General features: G+C 38.1%; 1 protein-coding gene across 1 annotated transcript in view; it reads right to left on the bottom strand.

Moving 5' to 3' along the window:
- LOC132379527 (protein FAM124B) overlaps window positions 1–13,491 on the bottom strand; it is a 49,752-nt gene extending 36,261 nt beyond the window's left edge. The window contains exons 1-2 of the mRNA XM_059947514.1: window positions 13,350–13,491; window positions 10,374–10,402 (exon numbers count right to left, since the gene is read on the bottom strand). Of these exons, the coding sequence (XP_059803497.1) occupies window positions 10,374–10,402; window positions 13,350–13,429 (109 nt within the window). The 5' untranslated portion in view covers window positions 13,430–13,491. The remainder of the gene's footprint in view (window positions 1–10,373; window positions 10,403–13,349) is intronic.
- Window positions 13,492–13,727: the final 236 nt, after the last annotated feature.

Raw genomic sequence — 13,727 nt, 5'->3', positions numbered from 1 at the left:
CTGGGACCTCTGCTTCTCGTGATTTTTATTAACGACCTGGATGTGGAGGTAGAAGGGTGGGTTGGCAAGTTTGCAGACGACACAAAGGTTGGTGGTGTTGTGGATAGTGTTGAGGATTGTCGAAGATTGCACAGAGATATTGATAAGATGCAGAAGTGGGCTGAGAAGTGGCAGATGGAGTTCAACTTGGAGAAGTATGAGGTGGTACACTTTGGAAGGACAAACTCCAAGGCAGAGTACAAAGTAAATGGCAGGATACTTGGTGGTGTGGAGGAACAGAGGGATCTGGGGGTACATGTCCACAGATCCCTGAAAGTTGCCTCACAGGTAGATAGGGTAGTTAAGAAAGCATTTGGAGTGTTAGCTTTCATAAGTCGAGGGATAGAGTTTAAGAGTCGCGGGGTAATGATGCAGCTCTATAAAACCCTGGTTAGGCCACACTTGGGAGTACTGTGTCCAGTTCTGGTTGCCTCACTATAGGAAGAATGTGGAAGCATTGGAAAGAGTACAGAGGAGCTTTACCAGGATCCTGCCTGTTTCAGAGAGTATGCATTACAATCAGAGATTAAGGGAGCTAGGGCTTTACTCTTTGGAGAGGAGACATGATAGAGGTATACAAGATATTAAGAGGAATAGATAAAGTGGACAGCCAGCGCCTCTTCCCCAGGGTACCACTGCTCAATACAAGAGGACATGGCTTTAAAGTAAGGGGTGGAAAGTTCAAGGGGGATATTAGAGGAAGGTTTTTTACTCAGAGTGGTTGGTGTGTGGAATACACTACCTGAGTCAGTGGTGGAGGCAGATACACTAGTGAAATTTAAGAGACTACTAGACAGGTATATGGAGGAATCTAAGGTGGGGATTATATGAGAGGCAGGGTTTAAGGGTGGGCACAACACTGTGGGCTGAAGGGCCTGTACTGTGCTGTATTGTTCTATGTTCTAAGTTCTATGTCCAAAATGGTTTACAGAGAATTCTGAAAAGAAAATCAATCCTTGATTTTTTGACCCATTATTTTCCCAGTAATGCTCAGGGCTACACATTCACTTTTATCATGTAACTTTTTTCATTAAAATCTCTTCAATGAACATTTTGAAAATAAACTTAAAGGAAAGAAGAAACAGGGTTATTAGACTTTATTAACTTTCAGCGTGAGACTATTATTTGACTGTGCCCAGTAATACATTTCCCCTTTTAACATTCCTGCCTTATGAATAGGTAACCAAGGAAATTATTCAGTTCAGGGTTAATCTGGAGCCAATTACACCTCATAAGTAAAAGTTTAAATTTGCTAATGGAGACAGCCAGCTTTAATTTAGTCTGCTAAAAGTAATTAAATAGTTGAGTAAATCTTCTGGCCATAGCATTATACTACACACAACAGATTCCAGAAGATTGACTTTATCAGGGCATAAGACAAATGAACAACTAAACAATCAAAATCTATCTTAATTAAGTCAGGCCCAGAACAAAATGTTTGTACGAAACTATAGTCACACATGGCCCTCCTGGAGGAAGGTGGCAGAGAATTGAACCTTTTCCAGCATTATTGTAATGACTCAACTTCGTTAAGAATATGTTAAATTATGTAGCTTATAAGATAACAATAGTTAGAGCTCTAAATGGGTTGCTTTTATTGTAAGTTAGTCCATGATTTATTATTTATCTTGTAGGGTAGATAGTACATGTGTCTAATATAGTACCATCATCAATATAAATTATAACTCTTGACAAGGTAGGAATGCCTCCTAAAATGTTTGCTCTCAAATCAGCACAAAACTATTGCTTCTCTTTATAATTGGAAAATATGCAATTGTAATTAGTAATCAGAATTAGTTATCTGCCATATTTAATTTTGAGCTATAAAGTTTTCTAATTGAGACATTTGTTTTATGGCAGTTTAAAAAAAAACTCTTCTTACCTCAATTTTAAGCACTGTTAATAGAACCTATATTTCAAACGAGTACTGGAGGCTTAAAAAACAAATGTTTTGTTCCATCAGTGAAATCCCTTTAATAAAAAATGGTCACGTGTAAAATTACTTCCATCTCACTGCCTCAGTGAAAACAATGATTGATCTTGAACATTTTTAGATAGCATGTTTCCTGAAGAAACAAATACTTTCACAAAGTTTTTGCACTGCAAGCCTTTGATATGTAACCGAGTATGAAGCTGGGGTAATGCCTTCTCTGCTGCTGCCTGATAAGGTCTTTGAAAATACTTACTACATTACAGCAGTAGCAATCAAGAAATCCTGACTGATTGCTAGCTCAAAGTAAATTTCCAAAATAATTCAAATTTAAACCTTATTTTAAAGGGAGAAGGAAAACAACCCATTGCAAATGTTTAGAAGTTGCCACACCAAAATACCCCCTTTATAAAGTCAATCCAACTTTCTTCTTAGAATTCACCTTCAAATGATTGATCAACTGCATATTACATCTCCGTCTTGATAGCATGAACATTAATTTCTCTAACTTCAGTAATTTCTTCCTATCCCCTCTATGTTTCCATTCCCTTCTCTGGCTCTCCCTTTACCACTTCTCTCCTCACCTGTCCATCACCTCCCTCCCTTTCTTCCAAGGTCCACTGTCCCCTATCAGATTACTTCTTCAGCCCTTTACCACATCTATAAAACACCTACCAGCTTCATCCCTCCATCCCTTCTCCCCCACCCACCCCCAACATGGTTTCATCTATCACCTAGATGGTACCCCCCCCCCCCCACAATTTATCTTGGTGTCTTCCCCCTTCCTTTCCAGCCTTGATGATAGGTCTCGGCTTGAAATGTCCGCTGTTTACTCCTCTCCACTGATGCTGCTTAACCTGCTGAGTTGCTCTAGCATTTTGTATGTACTGTTTGATCAACTATTTCCTTTGAATAATTAAGTCAAACTCCTTTTTCTCCCCTTTGAGTTTCTCCTTTAAATATAACTATAGCCAATTTTCAGATATTCCGTCTACTTAGTCAAATGATATTCTAAATATGACTAACCTTGAAAAGTTGTTAACAAATAACATTTGGTGCTTGACTCAAAAGAATGCGAGAACTCAAAAAAAACTCAGTAAAGATTCTGGAAGTAAGTATAAAATGTAAACCTTATCCGATCTGACACCCCAACGTAAGCCCTTTAATTTTTCCCTGGTACCCCATCCAAACTTAACACATATGGTCGGGTCTGTCAGGCTTGGTTAAGTAGTCAGGTTCTGCTCATAATTACAGGCCACCTCAAGTCAACAGACACAAAGTAAATCCATTACATTGCAAACCAGCTTTCCTAGGAATGTAAAGGTACAGTTTGCGTGCAATTCATTATAATGACTCTGGCTTTGCACCAATCTTACTGTGACAAATTCACACACTGCATCAGACTAGTCCTGGCATCAAGTAATCAACTGAGAGGTGGGGGTGGGGGAGAATAACAGGCATTGGCTCAGAACACAGGATATAAATTATATAAGATAGTAAAACACAACTGCACAAAACAAGGCAGTGCGAAAGAAAAATATAATCAGAGGTGAATAAGACTTTCACAGTGAATGACAGAGCCCTGGGGAGTGGTGCAGAACAGAAGGGGCTTTGAATACATGTACTGTACATGGTTCCCTGAATGTGAAGGTATGAGCAAGCAAACAGGGTGATTAGCCTTCCAAAGTCAGGGCACTGAGTGTAAAAGTTGGAAGGTCATGGTGCACTTGCACAGGACAGTGGTGAGACCACACTTGGAGAAATGTGTTCTGATTTGGTTATCCTGCCTCAGCAATGATGTTATTTAACTGTAAAGAATGCAAAAAAATTACACGGACTTTGGCAGAATTTGAGGGACTAAGTTATAAATAGAGTTGGACAGGCTAGATATTTATTTGTTGCAACATTGGAGACAGAGGTGACCTGATGGAAATGTATAAAACCACTGGGGGCATAGATAGCAGGAATGCACTTGGTCTTTTTTCCCAGGGTTGGGGAATCTAGAACCAGAGCACATAGATATATGGGGAGAAGGGAAAAAAATTAATAGGTACTGAGGGGCAACATGGGTAATTACATATGTATATGGAATGAACTCCCAGCCGATGTGGTTGAGGCAGGTACGGAAAAAAATACCTGCCACATTGTCTTTTAAAAATTTACTTTTTCTCAACCACTTCCTCCGGACCCATTTTATGGACAGGAAATGTTTAGAAGTTATGGGCCAAATACTGGCAAATGGGACAAGCTTGCTTGGAGCATCTTGTTTGGCATGGACCAGTCAAGCTGAAGGGCCTGTTTCTATACCATAGAACTACAAAATCCTTCATACCTGCAGCGGGAATGAGGGGCTTGCTTTTAGAGCAAGGTATGAAAAAAGGTGCTGCTTCCATAAAAAGGACGGAGAAGGCAGAGCTTGGAGTGTTAATGGCACCCAACAGCAACTCCTTTGCTTGCATCTTCAGAAACAGCTCTATTTCCACCTTTAATATCTTTATTTTTCCCTTTCAGGGTTCTTTTGAAGACCCTGATATGGAGTTAAACACAGGCTTTGGTTCTATCCGGGAATGGGACCCATTCTCAGGGTTCCACGATTGGCTGTTATTCAACATGCCAAGGGTTTTGCTTGAGAGTCTCACTCGTGTTTGGAAGTCTAAGTTCTTGGGGCTCTGGAGACGGGCGGATCGAGGGTTGGTGTCATGGCAGGAGATTCATCTGTCGTTGCAGAGGCTGGAAAATCTTACGCTGTGGGCCCAAAGACCCGAGGCCTTTGCCATCTTCAGACACAGAGCTCGAAAAGAGCAACGAAACGAACTTTTAACATTGTAAACCAGCGGGTGGTTGTTATGTCTCCTGCTCACTGTGAAAATGGGGGACACCTCCCTCTCCTTTAGTAGGGAGAAAGAGAACCTGTGGTTTGTTGAATGTTGGATGAATGCGAAGCCTTTGGAGTAACTGTGGTCTGTGTCTTTGCTATCACTTAGCACATGCTTGGGATCATGACGGTACTATATTTTTGCTGGTGGGGGGAGGGGGGTTGTTGCTTGCTGCCACTTACACACGGGAAGAGGGAACTGGGGAGGGACTTCGGCGCTCTCATGTTTAACTGTTGTCCATTCTTTGGGGCACTTCTCTGTTTTTGTGGATGTTTGTGAAGAAAAAGCATTTCAGGATGTATATTGTATACATTTCTCTGACATTAAATTGGACCTTTGAACCTTTTATTATGTAGTCTGAGTCATAGAGGCAGCCAAAAAACAAAACATTACAAATGGTAGATGAAGCCTCTCTAATCCTCCAACTCGAGCTTACTTATCTGTCCAATCACATTTCACCTCAATTGCAGTTGAGTCAGTGACACTGCACCTTCACAAGATCTAGTTACCCAATTTCATTCTTCAACTACAGTGCTTTCAGTGTGGAGTCTGCATTATAATTTTGAGACTATGTGGTGCGCTAATTTCCTCCCACATCCAAAAGATGAATGGATTGGGAGATTAACTGACTAACTCAAGTGGCAGTGCGTAGCGAGCAGTACAATCTGGGGAAATTTAAAGGAGCACAGGAAGAATGAAATGGGATTAGTGCAATACATGCTCAATCATTACCGACTCAGGAGCCTGTTCCTGTGCTGTATGTGCCCAAAATTCTATGATTCTCATCTTTATATACTTGAAAGGAATTAAACATCATGCTATTGTCAGCAAACACCCTACTCTGACCTTAAAAGGGAAAGGTCTTTGATGAAGCAGCTAAGGGTGAGTAATGTTTTGGCATGAGATGACTGTCCTCTGACAACCAGCACTATTTTCCTTTGTGTCAGGAATGAACCTTCAAATGCCCATCTGAAATCCCACATGAGAGTATCAAAAGTGGGCACCTACTTGAATCACTAACTGTCTAGCACTATTCATCAAGCAACATCTGTGGAAGGGGAAACCAGATAACATCTCAGGTCAAAAACTCATCATTAGTAATGAGATATAGTGATACACATATAAAATGCTGGAGGAACTCAGCAGGTCAGGCAGCATCTATGGAGGGAAATAAAACAGCTGACATTTCAGACTGAGACCCTACATCAAGACTGGGAAGAAAGCAGGCAGGAGTCAGTATAAAAGGGTGGGGAGGAGCTGGAATTGCTGGGTGATAGGTGAATCTAAGTGAGAGGGGGACGGTGGGGGAAAGGAAAACTTCAAGAAGCTGAGAGTTGAAGGTTTCCAGAGATGCTGTTTAATTGGCTGAGTACTTACAACATTTTTGTTTTTGATTCTAGTATCTTCACTTTTATATGTTTGCCGTATATGACTAGATGAGGTGTGACAGGAAATTTTTGATTTGGTGTTTAGCCAGATGTCATCCTGCTTCACCAGTTTGGCATCTTATATGCAGATATCCCCGGTATTACTCCTACAATGGTTTCCAATACACCTTACTGAACTGGAATAAATTTCTGGGCATGATAGTAGGCAAAAGACGGACAGGAAGCAACACATTTGATGCCAATTTTGTCCCTGATGATCAATTCTATAGGTTTCCCTACCAGGGAGTTGAGACTGATTAACCTCCATTTGGTGAGTTTATCCTTTTGAATATAGTTATCTACATTTTCTCCAGTGCTCTGGCATTACCCTTGTGATTATATTGGATTCAAAGATCAAGTCTAATTGCACAACAATTTTCATCTTTAAATCTCATGTGGGGTAGGTGACTTAATGTACAGACAGGTCTGTTTCCTCCCCCAATAAATGCTGCAAGAGTTGACTTTAAATTATCTACAGACTACTCTTTCCAAAAAAATCTTTCTCGGAGGGTTTGGAGTTTACACCAGGATACCATTATATGCAAAATTCAACTTGCATTTCCAAAAGCAATGTTATGTTATATAACTACTGTCATAGAGCACCTTTGGCAAAAAGCAGGTATCGGTGCATGAATACTGAACCTTTACAAAGCTGACATTTCCACTTAAGGGCAGCAGCAATTTATAACTTTTGCCTATTAACTGGGAAAACAATTTTGTGGTTATAATGCAAAAGGCTGGGTTTTCAGCACTAAAGGGGAAAATCGTGCTGTGCACATTTGCAAGAAAATATATAGATTTCACTTCAATTGTACCTTTTAAGGTTGCAGTTTTTTCCCCTTTAATCACAGCACTGTTCAGATTAACTATCTTCCTATTTGCAGTGTCAGTGTGGGCAGGACTGCAAGAAAGACGGGAAAGTGTTTATACCCTCATGGTCTGTGAAGGGCAGTGTATCAGCATAAATTCTACATCAGTTCATAATGAATTTTCATTACTGGAATTTCTGCCAGTCTCCATTTATTAAATGCCTAATGCAACTACTATTATTACTATTTTACTTTTAATCAGTGAGCACTCTCTAAGAAATTTCCAACTCTCCTTCATGATGGTAAAAACCTAACTGATTCCATTATCATTCCAAGTTATCGTTCCAGGCTGAAAGCCACAGACTAATGTGGTTATTTAATTTTCCGAAATAGTTTTAGTGGTTTAGTTTACACTGGAGGAGGATGGGAGCTAAAGGCAGCTTTGACAAATGAAATGACTCACAGACATCATAGCATTAAGAATTTCTCCGTCTATGGTTCAAACAACTCAGCATTTTCTAAGACAGAAAAGCATGCAAAATGTAGTTGAATATTTTCAAGCTGGGAATAGCCATTTTGCCTATGGAAAGGTGAGTATCCATTAAATATTTCAGCTTAAGAGCACACCCATGTGTTATAAGAAATATGTAGTTTCCAGAGTATTTTAAGTGCCAGAAAATCTTAAAGCACTGGAAGAAAAGAATGAACTTTATCTGCAAGTGGGCAAGGTTCAATGACATTTAGCCCAAGGAAACCTCAGTGCAGTATAAACTTAGTTTATTGTTAATATCATGTGTTATTTCTCTTCATTTCCTTGCAAATGCTCCAAGTCCAAAAACGGAACCACTTTCACCTTTTGTTATATCTTTCCAAGAGATATCAAGTATTTATCTGAATGATTCTTGCGTATATTTCATCTTCGCTCCCAGTGATCCTTTTAGCTCTCAGTAAACTGAAAATTAGCTAGAGGGGCATGATGCACTACCTTCAATATATTATAAGTAATACAGCAGCTTCTGATGTATATTGCCTATTTTCTTTGACAAGCTAAATAGATGTTGGGACGCTCATGCCACTCATGTGATAAATAAATCTAATGTGGTTTTATTCACTGTTCCATATGCATATATGAAATACTTTGCTTACTTTAAAAATAATTGTTAGTTAAGAATTAGTAAAATACCAACCAGTACAATAGTCTAATAATTATACTTTAAAGCTGATACTCATACCTGGAATCCAGTACATTCTCAATGACTACTCAATACTACATAAATTATTCTGCACAGAACTTTCTTGTGAACCTTAGTTTCCCACTGTAATGGTGTTTAAAAAGCATACTCAGCACTTTTAAAGTCTTCAGTTTTCTCACATATGCCATAGTCGAAGTCCTTGCCTATGTGCATTCTATTGTCATTTCACTTTTGACTTTGTAAAACACTTAATATATCTCAGGTATATGAAGAATAAAGCCTCTACCATGATTCTATAATGTTTCGTGAAAATACCTCAGGATTAACTAATTCCAGTGGGGGGAAAAAATTCAACCATTCCGCTATATTTCATACTGAAGTTGTGCTTGTTACAGTGGTCTCCAGGAGATTTGGAACAAGATTAAGAGAATTCTAATTGATCTTGCAACCAAAATCAGAATGGGACCCTGGTGCTTATTTGGGCAGCTGAGGTAAACAGCCTAAAACTCAATAGAGTAGAAATAGTAAAGTACGGGAGGAAAAGCCAGACACAAAAGACACTCCAAATGTTTCTTGGCTTTATGCTGAAACTCAATCTAAACCTAGAAGAGTATAAATCTGATTGAGAGTTTCTACTATATGTTCAGCATCAGCAAGAGAATGGTGTATTTGGAATTACAGACAAAAATTGTTGGATATAGTTCATGAAAATGCTTTACACCACCAGACTTGCGAAGTGTATCTGCTATATTACTGAAAGCAACCTGACATTAAAACATAAAAAACACACTCTCCTTGCTTGAACATTGGAGTAGAACATAATGGATAATCCTTTCTTCTTTCTTTTTCAATCTTTTTATTAAATTTCATATATAAAAAAAACAACACAAAATAATGAATAGATTACAGATTCAATAAACTTGAGATTACATTAGTAATAGGATAATAATATCCTATTAAAACATCCATCAACAAAAGGTACATAAATCAATCAAGTCTATATAAATATATATGAAAAACAAAAATAATCGTCGAAAAAAGAAAAAAAAATTGAAATTATATATGAGAAAAAATATATAATGAAAAAAAATACTAAACTAAAACTAACATGGGCAATAATAGCACTTTATAAATATATAAAGGTGTCAAGAAAAGAACTCCAGAACTCCATACCTGAACAAGTATAAGTAGAGAAAAGGATCTGAAATAAGCCAAATTAATTCATATGAAAGTGTCGAATAAATGGTCCCCAGGTTTCTTCAAATTTAATTGAAGAATCAAAGATAGTGCTTCTGATTTTTTCCAAACTCAGATAAGAAATAGTTTGGGAGAACCACTGAAATGTAGTAGGAGGATTTACTTCTTTCCAGTTTTGTAATATAGACCTTCTGGCAATTAATGTTACAAAAGCAATCATTCGTCTGATTGAAGGGGAAAGCTGATTGCCATCTTCATTTGGTATACCGAAAATTGCAGATGGATAATCCTGATGCTGGTATTTAATTAATTGAATTCATCAATAATATTGTTGTACATATTACATGATCTCACCACATCTCTCACTGATCAGCCAAATTATGGGGTGATTAAAAATGATAAGCAAGATTCCATTACCAAACGCAGCAGCTATTGACTTAACTGATGAGTGTGTATTGCTGATGGAAGTGAATAGCAACATCCACAGATGAGAATGCTGTTTCTTCTGTCAGGCTATTTAAGCACGATGATTTTAAGGAGATAAGTTCAATATTCCAAGCAATAGAAAATTGCTTCCCTAAAATAGCATGTAAATAAATAAAATCTTCTTTCTACAACTAGAACAACTATCAAGGCATCTATCTTCAATTTAGAAATGGCATCATCGATAATACAACATAGGTAGAAAAAAGTTACTATGAAGATTGAGGTCTCTGTAAATATGCATCTCACCACCATCACCCCCACCCGAATCCACATGCCTTAGTGCATCCATATAGGTTTACACCTTACAATACAAAGCACTTCCTTCCCTTTCTTTGATCAACAACAGTTTTGTCTTTTAAACATTTCCCAGGGATCTACATGGTGATACAATGGTCACTAATGTAATTAGTACTTACTACTTGAAGACATTCTGCTGGAATCAGATCTGCAAAGAAATGATATGAATGCAAAGTTAAGGACAACATAATGCACAATACAAAAAAACAACAAAATATACACCAATAAGAAGGAAATGTAAACAAATTCAGTATGACTGTTTCAAACATCTTGGCACCATTTAAAGGGATCAACTCTGTTTATTTAGTGATTTTAGAAACATTTCAGATACATAGCACAAGGCTTTATTTGCCATAATTCTGTCAATCTCTTAACCAATTGCAACAAGATTTCAAAATAAACTTCATTTACAAATGACATGAAAATTACACTTTTTTCGGGCAGTGATCTGCATGTTTCAATAGTAATCAGTAAGCATGCTTTAGTTTAAAATCCTAATTAGCCATGACCACTATCAAAAGAAGAGATAAAATTAAAATGGTTGACATAGAAGGAAAATGCCAGAGCTGGATACTTTCCTGCATCAACGGAACTTGCATTGCTAATCTAGACTGCTGTCTTTACAAACATTCTTCATTTTCTGAAAGAGTGGCCAGAGAATTAGCAAACTAAAATTTCACTATTAAATCAAGCATGTAATGGATTTATATACACCATTACAATTAACAATTTTAAAAGCACTTTCCCTCGAAGTTTGCAATTACCATGCTGATTATCAGTATTTGTTATCACTATTCAGTGAATCACTATGCTGCAATCTGTAGGTGCTAAAGTTTAAATGAAGCCATTAGTCCTACTTAGAAAACTACATCTAGTCAACCACACCCATACTAATCTGAATAATAAATTAATATTTCAAATAGAAGGGTAGCTTTCTTTTGCCTTTCAGCTTCAATATTAATATGTTTATATGATTTTTTTAAAAAAACACACTACCTGATCTATAAAAAAAAAGTTAATTAAAGTTATGCTTTGTGAGAACTGCTCAGCCAGCTTAATGACATGGCAAGGTTCCTCTGAAACCAAAGCTCAACAGTAGCAACCACTACACAAAAAAATCAGAAATCCTCATCATAAAGATTGCTCAACCTATGTATCCATTTTATTCAACAACAACCTTTATTTACTTTGCCATTGAGAGAAAATTATCTTCTAATAATACCTTCAGTTTTTGGCACAAATAATAGACTTTACCAACTAATAGGGAAACCAATAAATGGATTAGTGGCTCCTTTTCTACACTTTGAGCTTGATTACAATCCAGTTTTGATTTTGTGTGGCTGGTGGGGTCAATAAGTAAGTTTACAACTCTATTTATTTCTCAGAAGTAGACAGATAACTTGATAGATTTCTGGCATTTCCAATGGGTGAAAAAAGCACCTGCCAAAGGATCTCTGCCTGAAACATCCACTGTACTTTAGTTTTCCATAGCTGTACTCTGGCCAGCTGAGTTCCTCCATTATTTTGCGTGAGATTTCCAGCATCTGCAGATTTTCTCTTGTTTATATAAAAAAAAATCAACTTAAAGTTTACATTCTAATAAAAAAAACTGCTGCCCTTTCAGCAAAATGAACTGAGGAAAGAGACAAACGTGAAAATAATGCACCAAGCAAGAACATTCAAACGTCTCCAACAAGGTCAGAGTTGAAATATTTTACTTCTTCCCCGTTGTGAATCAATTAAATTTGCACCTTGAATATAGTAAAAAGCCTTCAAGTTAATTAAACAAAATTCTGATTAGTAAATATGAAATTACTTTCTCGTAATGTTTTTCAAGTAATCATCTACGTTATAGAGCAAATTTAAATATTCAACTTTCTATGGCAGAAAAACATTAAAAGTTTCATCGGAGATTAAAAATGTACGTCTTTATGTCTGGTTAAATTCAATAATTTATGCATATCGGACTCCAAAAAAAAGGGGTAACATGCAACTCATTTCATTCGCTAAAGAATGTCCTTATTTGATGTTTAATTTGAACATTCTGTTTTCCTAGTGTAGAGATAACATGCATAAATAACCAAAAGGCCAGCTCCGTAGGGGAAAAGCGATGCAAATTCTCAGGAGTTACCAGGACAACTACTGTTAACTTTGTGTTCTGAATTTTGATTTAGAATTTTATTTACACCGCGTGATAAAGTATTATTTCCAAACAGCGTGCGTGTTCTGCTTTCACCGCATCTGACCGCAACTTTCCAACATCTCTGCGTACAATGCCAAAGCAGTTTTTTTCCCATAGCCGCTCAGCAAATAAAACCACTAGTGTATATTCCTCGATTATGTAAGACTTTTTGTTGATAATGCTGTTAAGTTTGAAATTTGATCTCTTGTAATACTCCTCGGGAGAGACGCGCCATGCAAGTTGCAATTTGGCTCAGACTGTGGCATCTCATGTTGGGAACAATGAGTGAAGTCAAACTGCGGTATCCAGCGTATACCGAAATGCTTTATCCTTTGCCGGGGGGCGAAATTACGTCAGAGACAAAAGCTCCAAGATTTCTGTTACATATTTTGTGGAAAATTATAATTCTTTAAGTCAATCGTCTTACAAAACATTGTCATTGTGAGAAGCTCATTGTGCGAAGTTTCCTGAAGAAAGCAACTTCCTGCAAATCAGCCTCTCCCAGAAAATGGTCCTTCCTCTGTGCGCGCACACACCATGTATTTACTTAGCATTTTCAAAGGGGCCGTTCTTTCTAATCTTACCAATCTCTGGTTCACTTCACTGTGGCCCCAACCTCCCAGAAGGCAATTTAAAGTTTGTTGACAGTGTAAGGGACGGGATGAATTGTGAAGGGAACTTACCATCTTTGTTTTAAATATTTGCGTTTTAAGCAGGCGAGTTCAAAGACTATTACAGTGAGCAACCTCTACAGCTATACTATTCCCACATTGACAGCAGCCTTATTATTGTCGCGCCCCTCCCCCTCTGTCGTGCCCCGCCTGGAAACAGTGCAACAAGCCGCCTCTTTGCCCCTGTTACCTTCCAACCATAAAGGGCCCAACTAGAGGAGCCGAAAATTTTACCCACTCACCCTCCGGTCTCAGCTCCCGAATCGGCGCAATCCTCCGCGGCGCCGATTCGCCTCCTCATCATCATGCCTTTGCGCAACATTAGCGACTGTACCCGCCACCGTTCATTGCACTGCACCAACTCCAAGCTTCGCTTTAATTGTTTCCCCGCAGGTTGATAATAGTAACACCCCCCGCCCCCTGACGTCACCTTCCCTGACAGACAGGCTTCCCCACTTATAATTAAACACATATGTTATGCCGTTGTTCATCAAGGATCAGGGAAAATAAGCCTTTTATATTACTCTCAAGTAATGCTGGACGGGAAAGGAAGAATCCGAGAAGAATGTCGGGCTCACGGTAAACGTGTGGAAGCAAGAAATCTTCCAAAATAAGGACGG

Source organism: Hypanus sabinus, chromosome 2 (assembly GCF_030144855.1).
Source record: "Hypanus sabinus isolate sHypSab1 chromosome 2, sHypSab1.hap1, whole genome shotgun sequence".
Classification (NCBI taxonomy): Eukaryota; Metazoa; Chordata; class Chondrichthyes; order Myliobatiformes; family Dasyatidae; genus Hypanus; species Hypanus sabinus.
The sequence above is the reverse complement of the archived record's forward strand: the minus strand, read 5'-3'. Positions and strand labels throughout refer to the sequence as shown.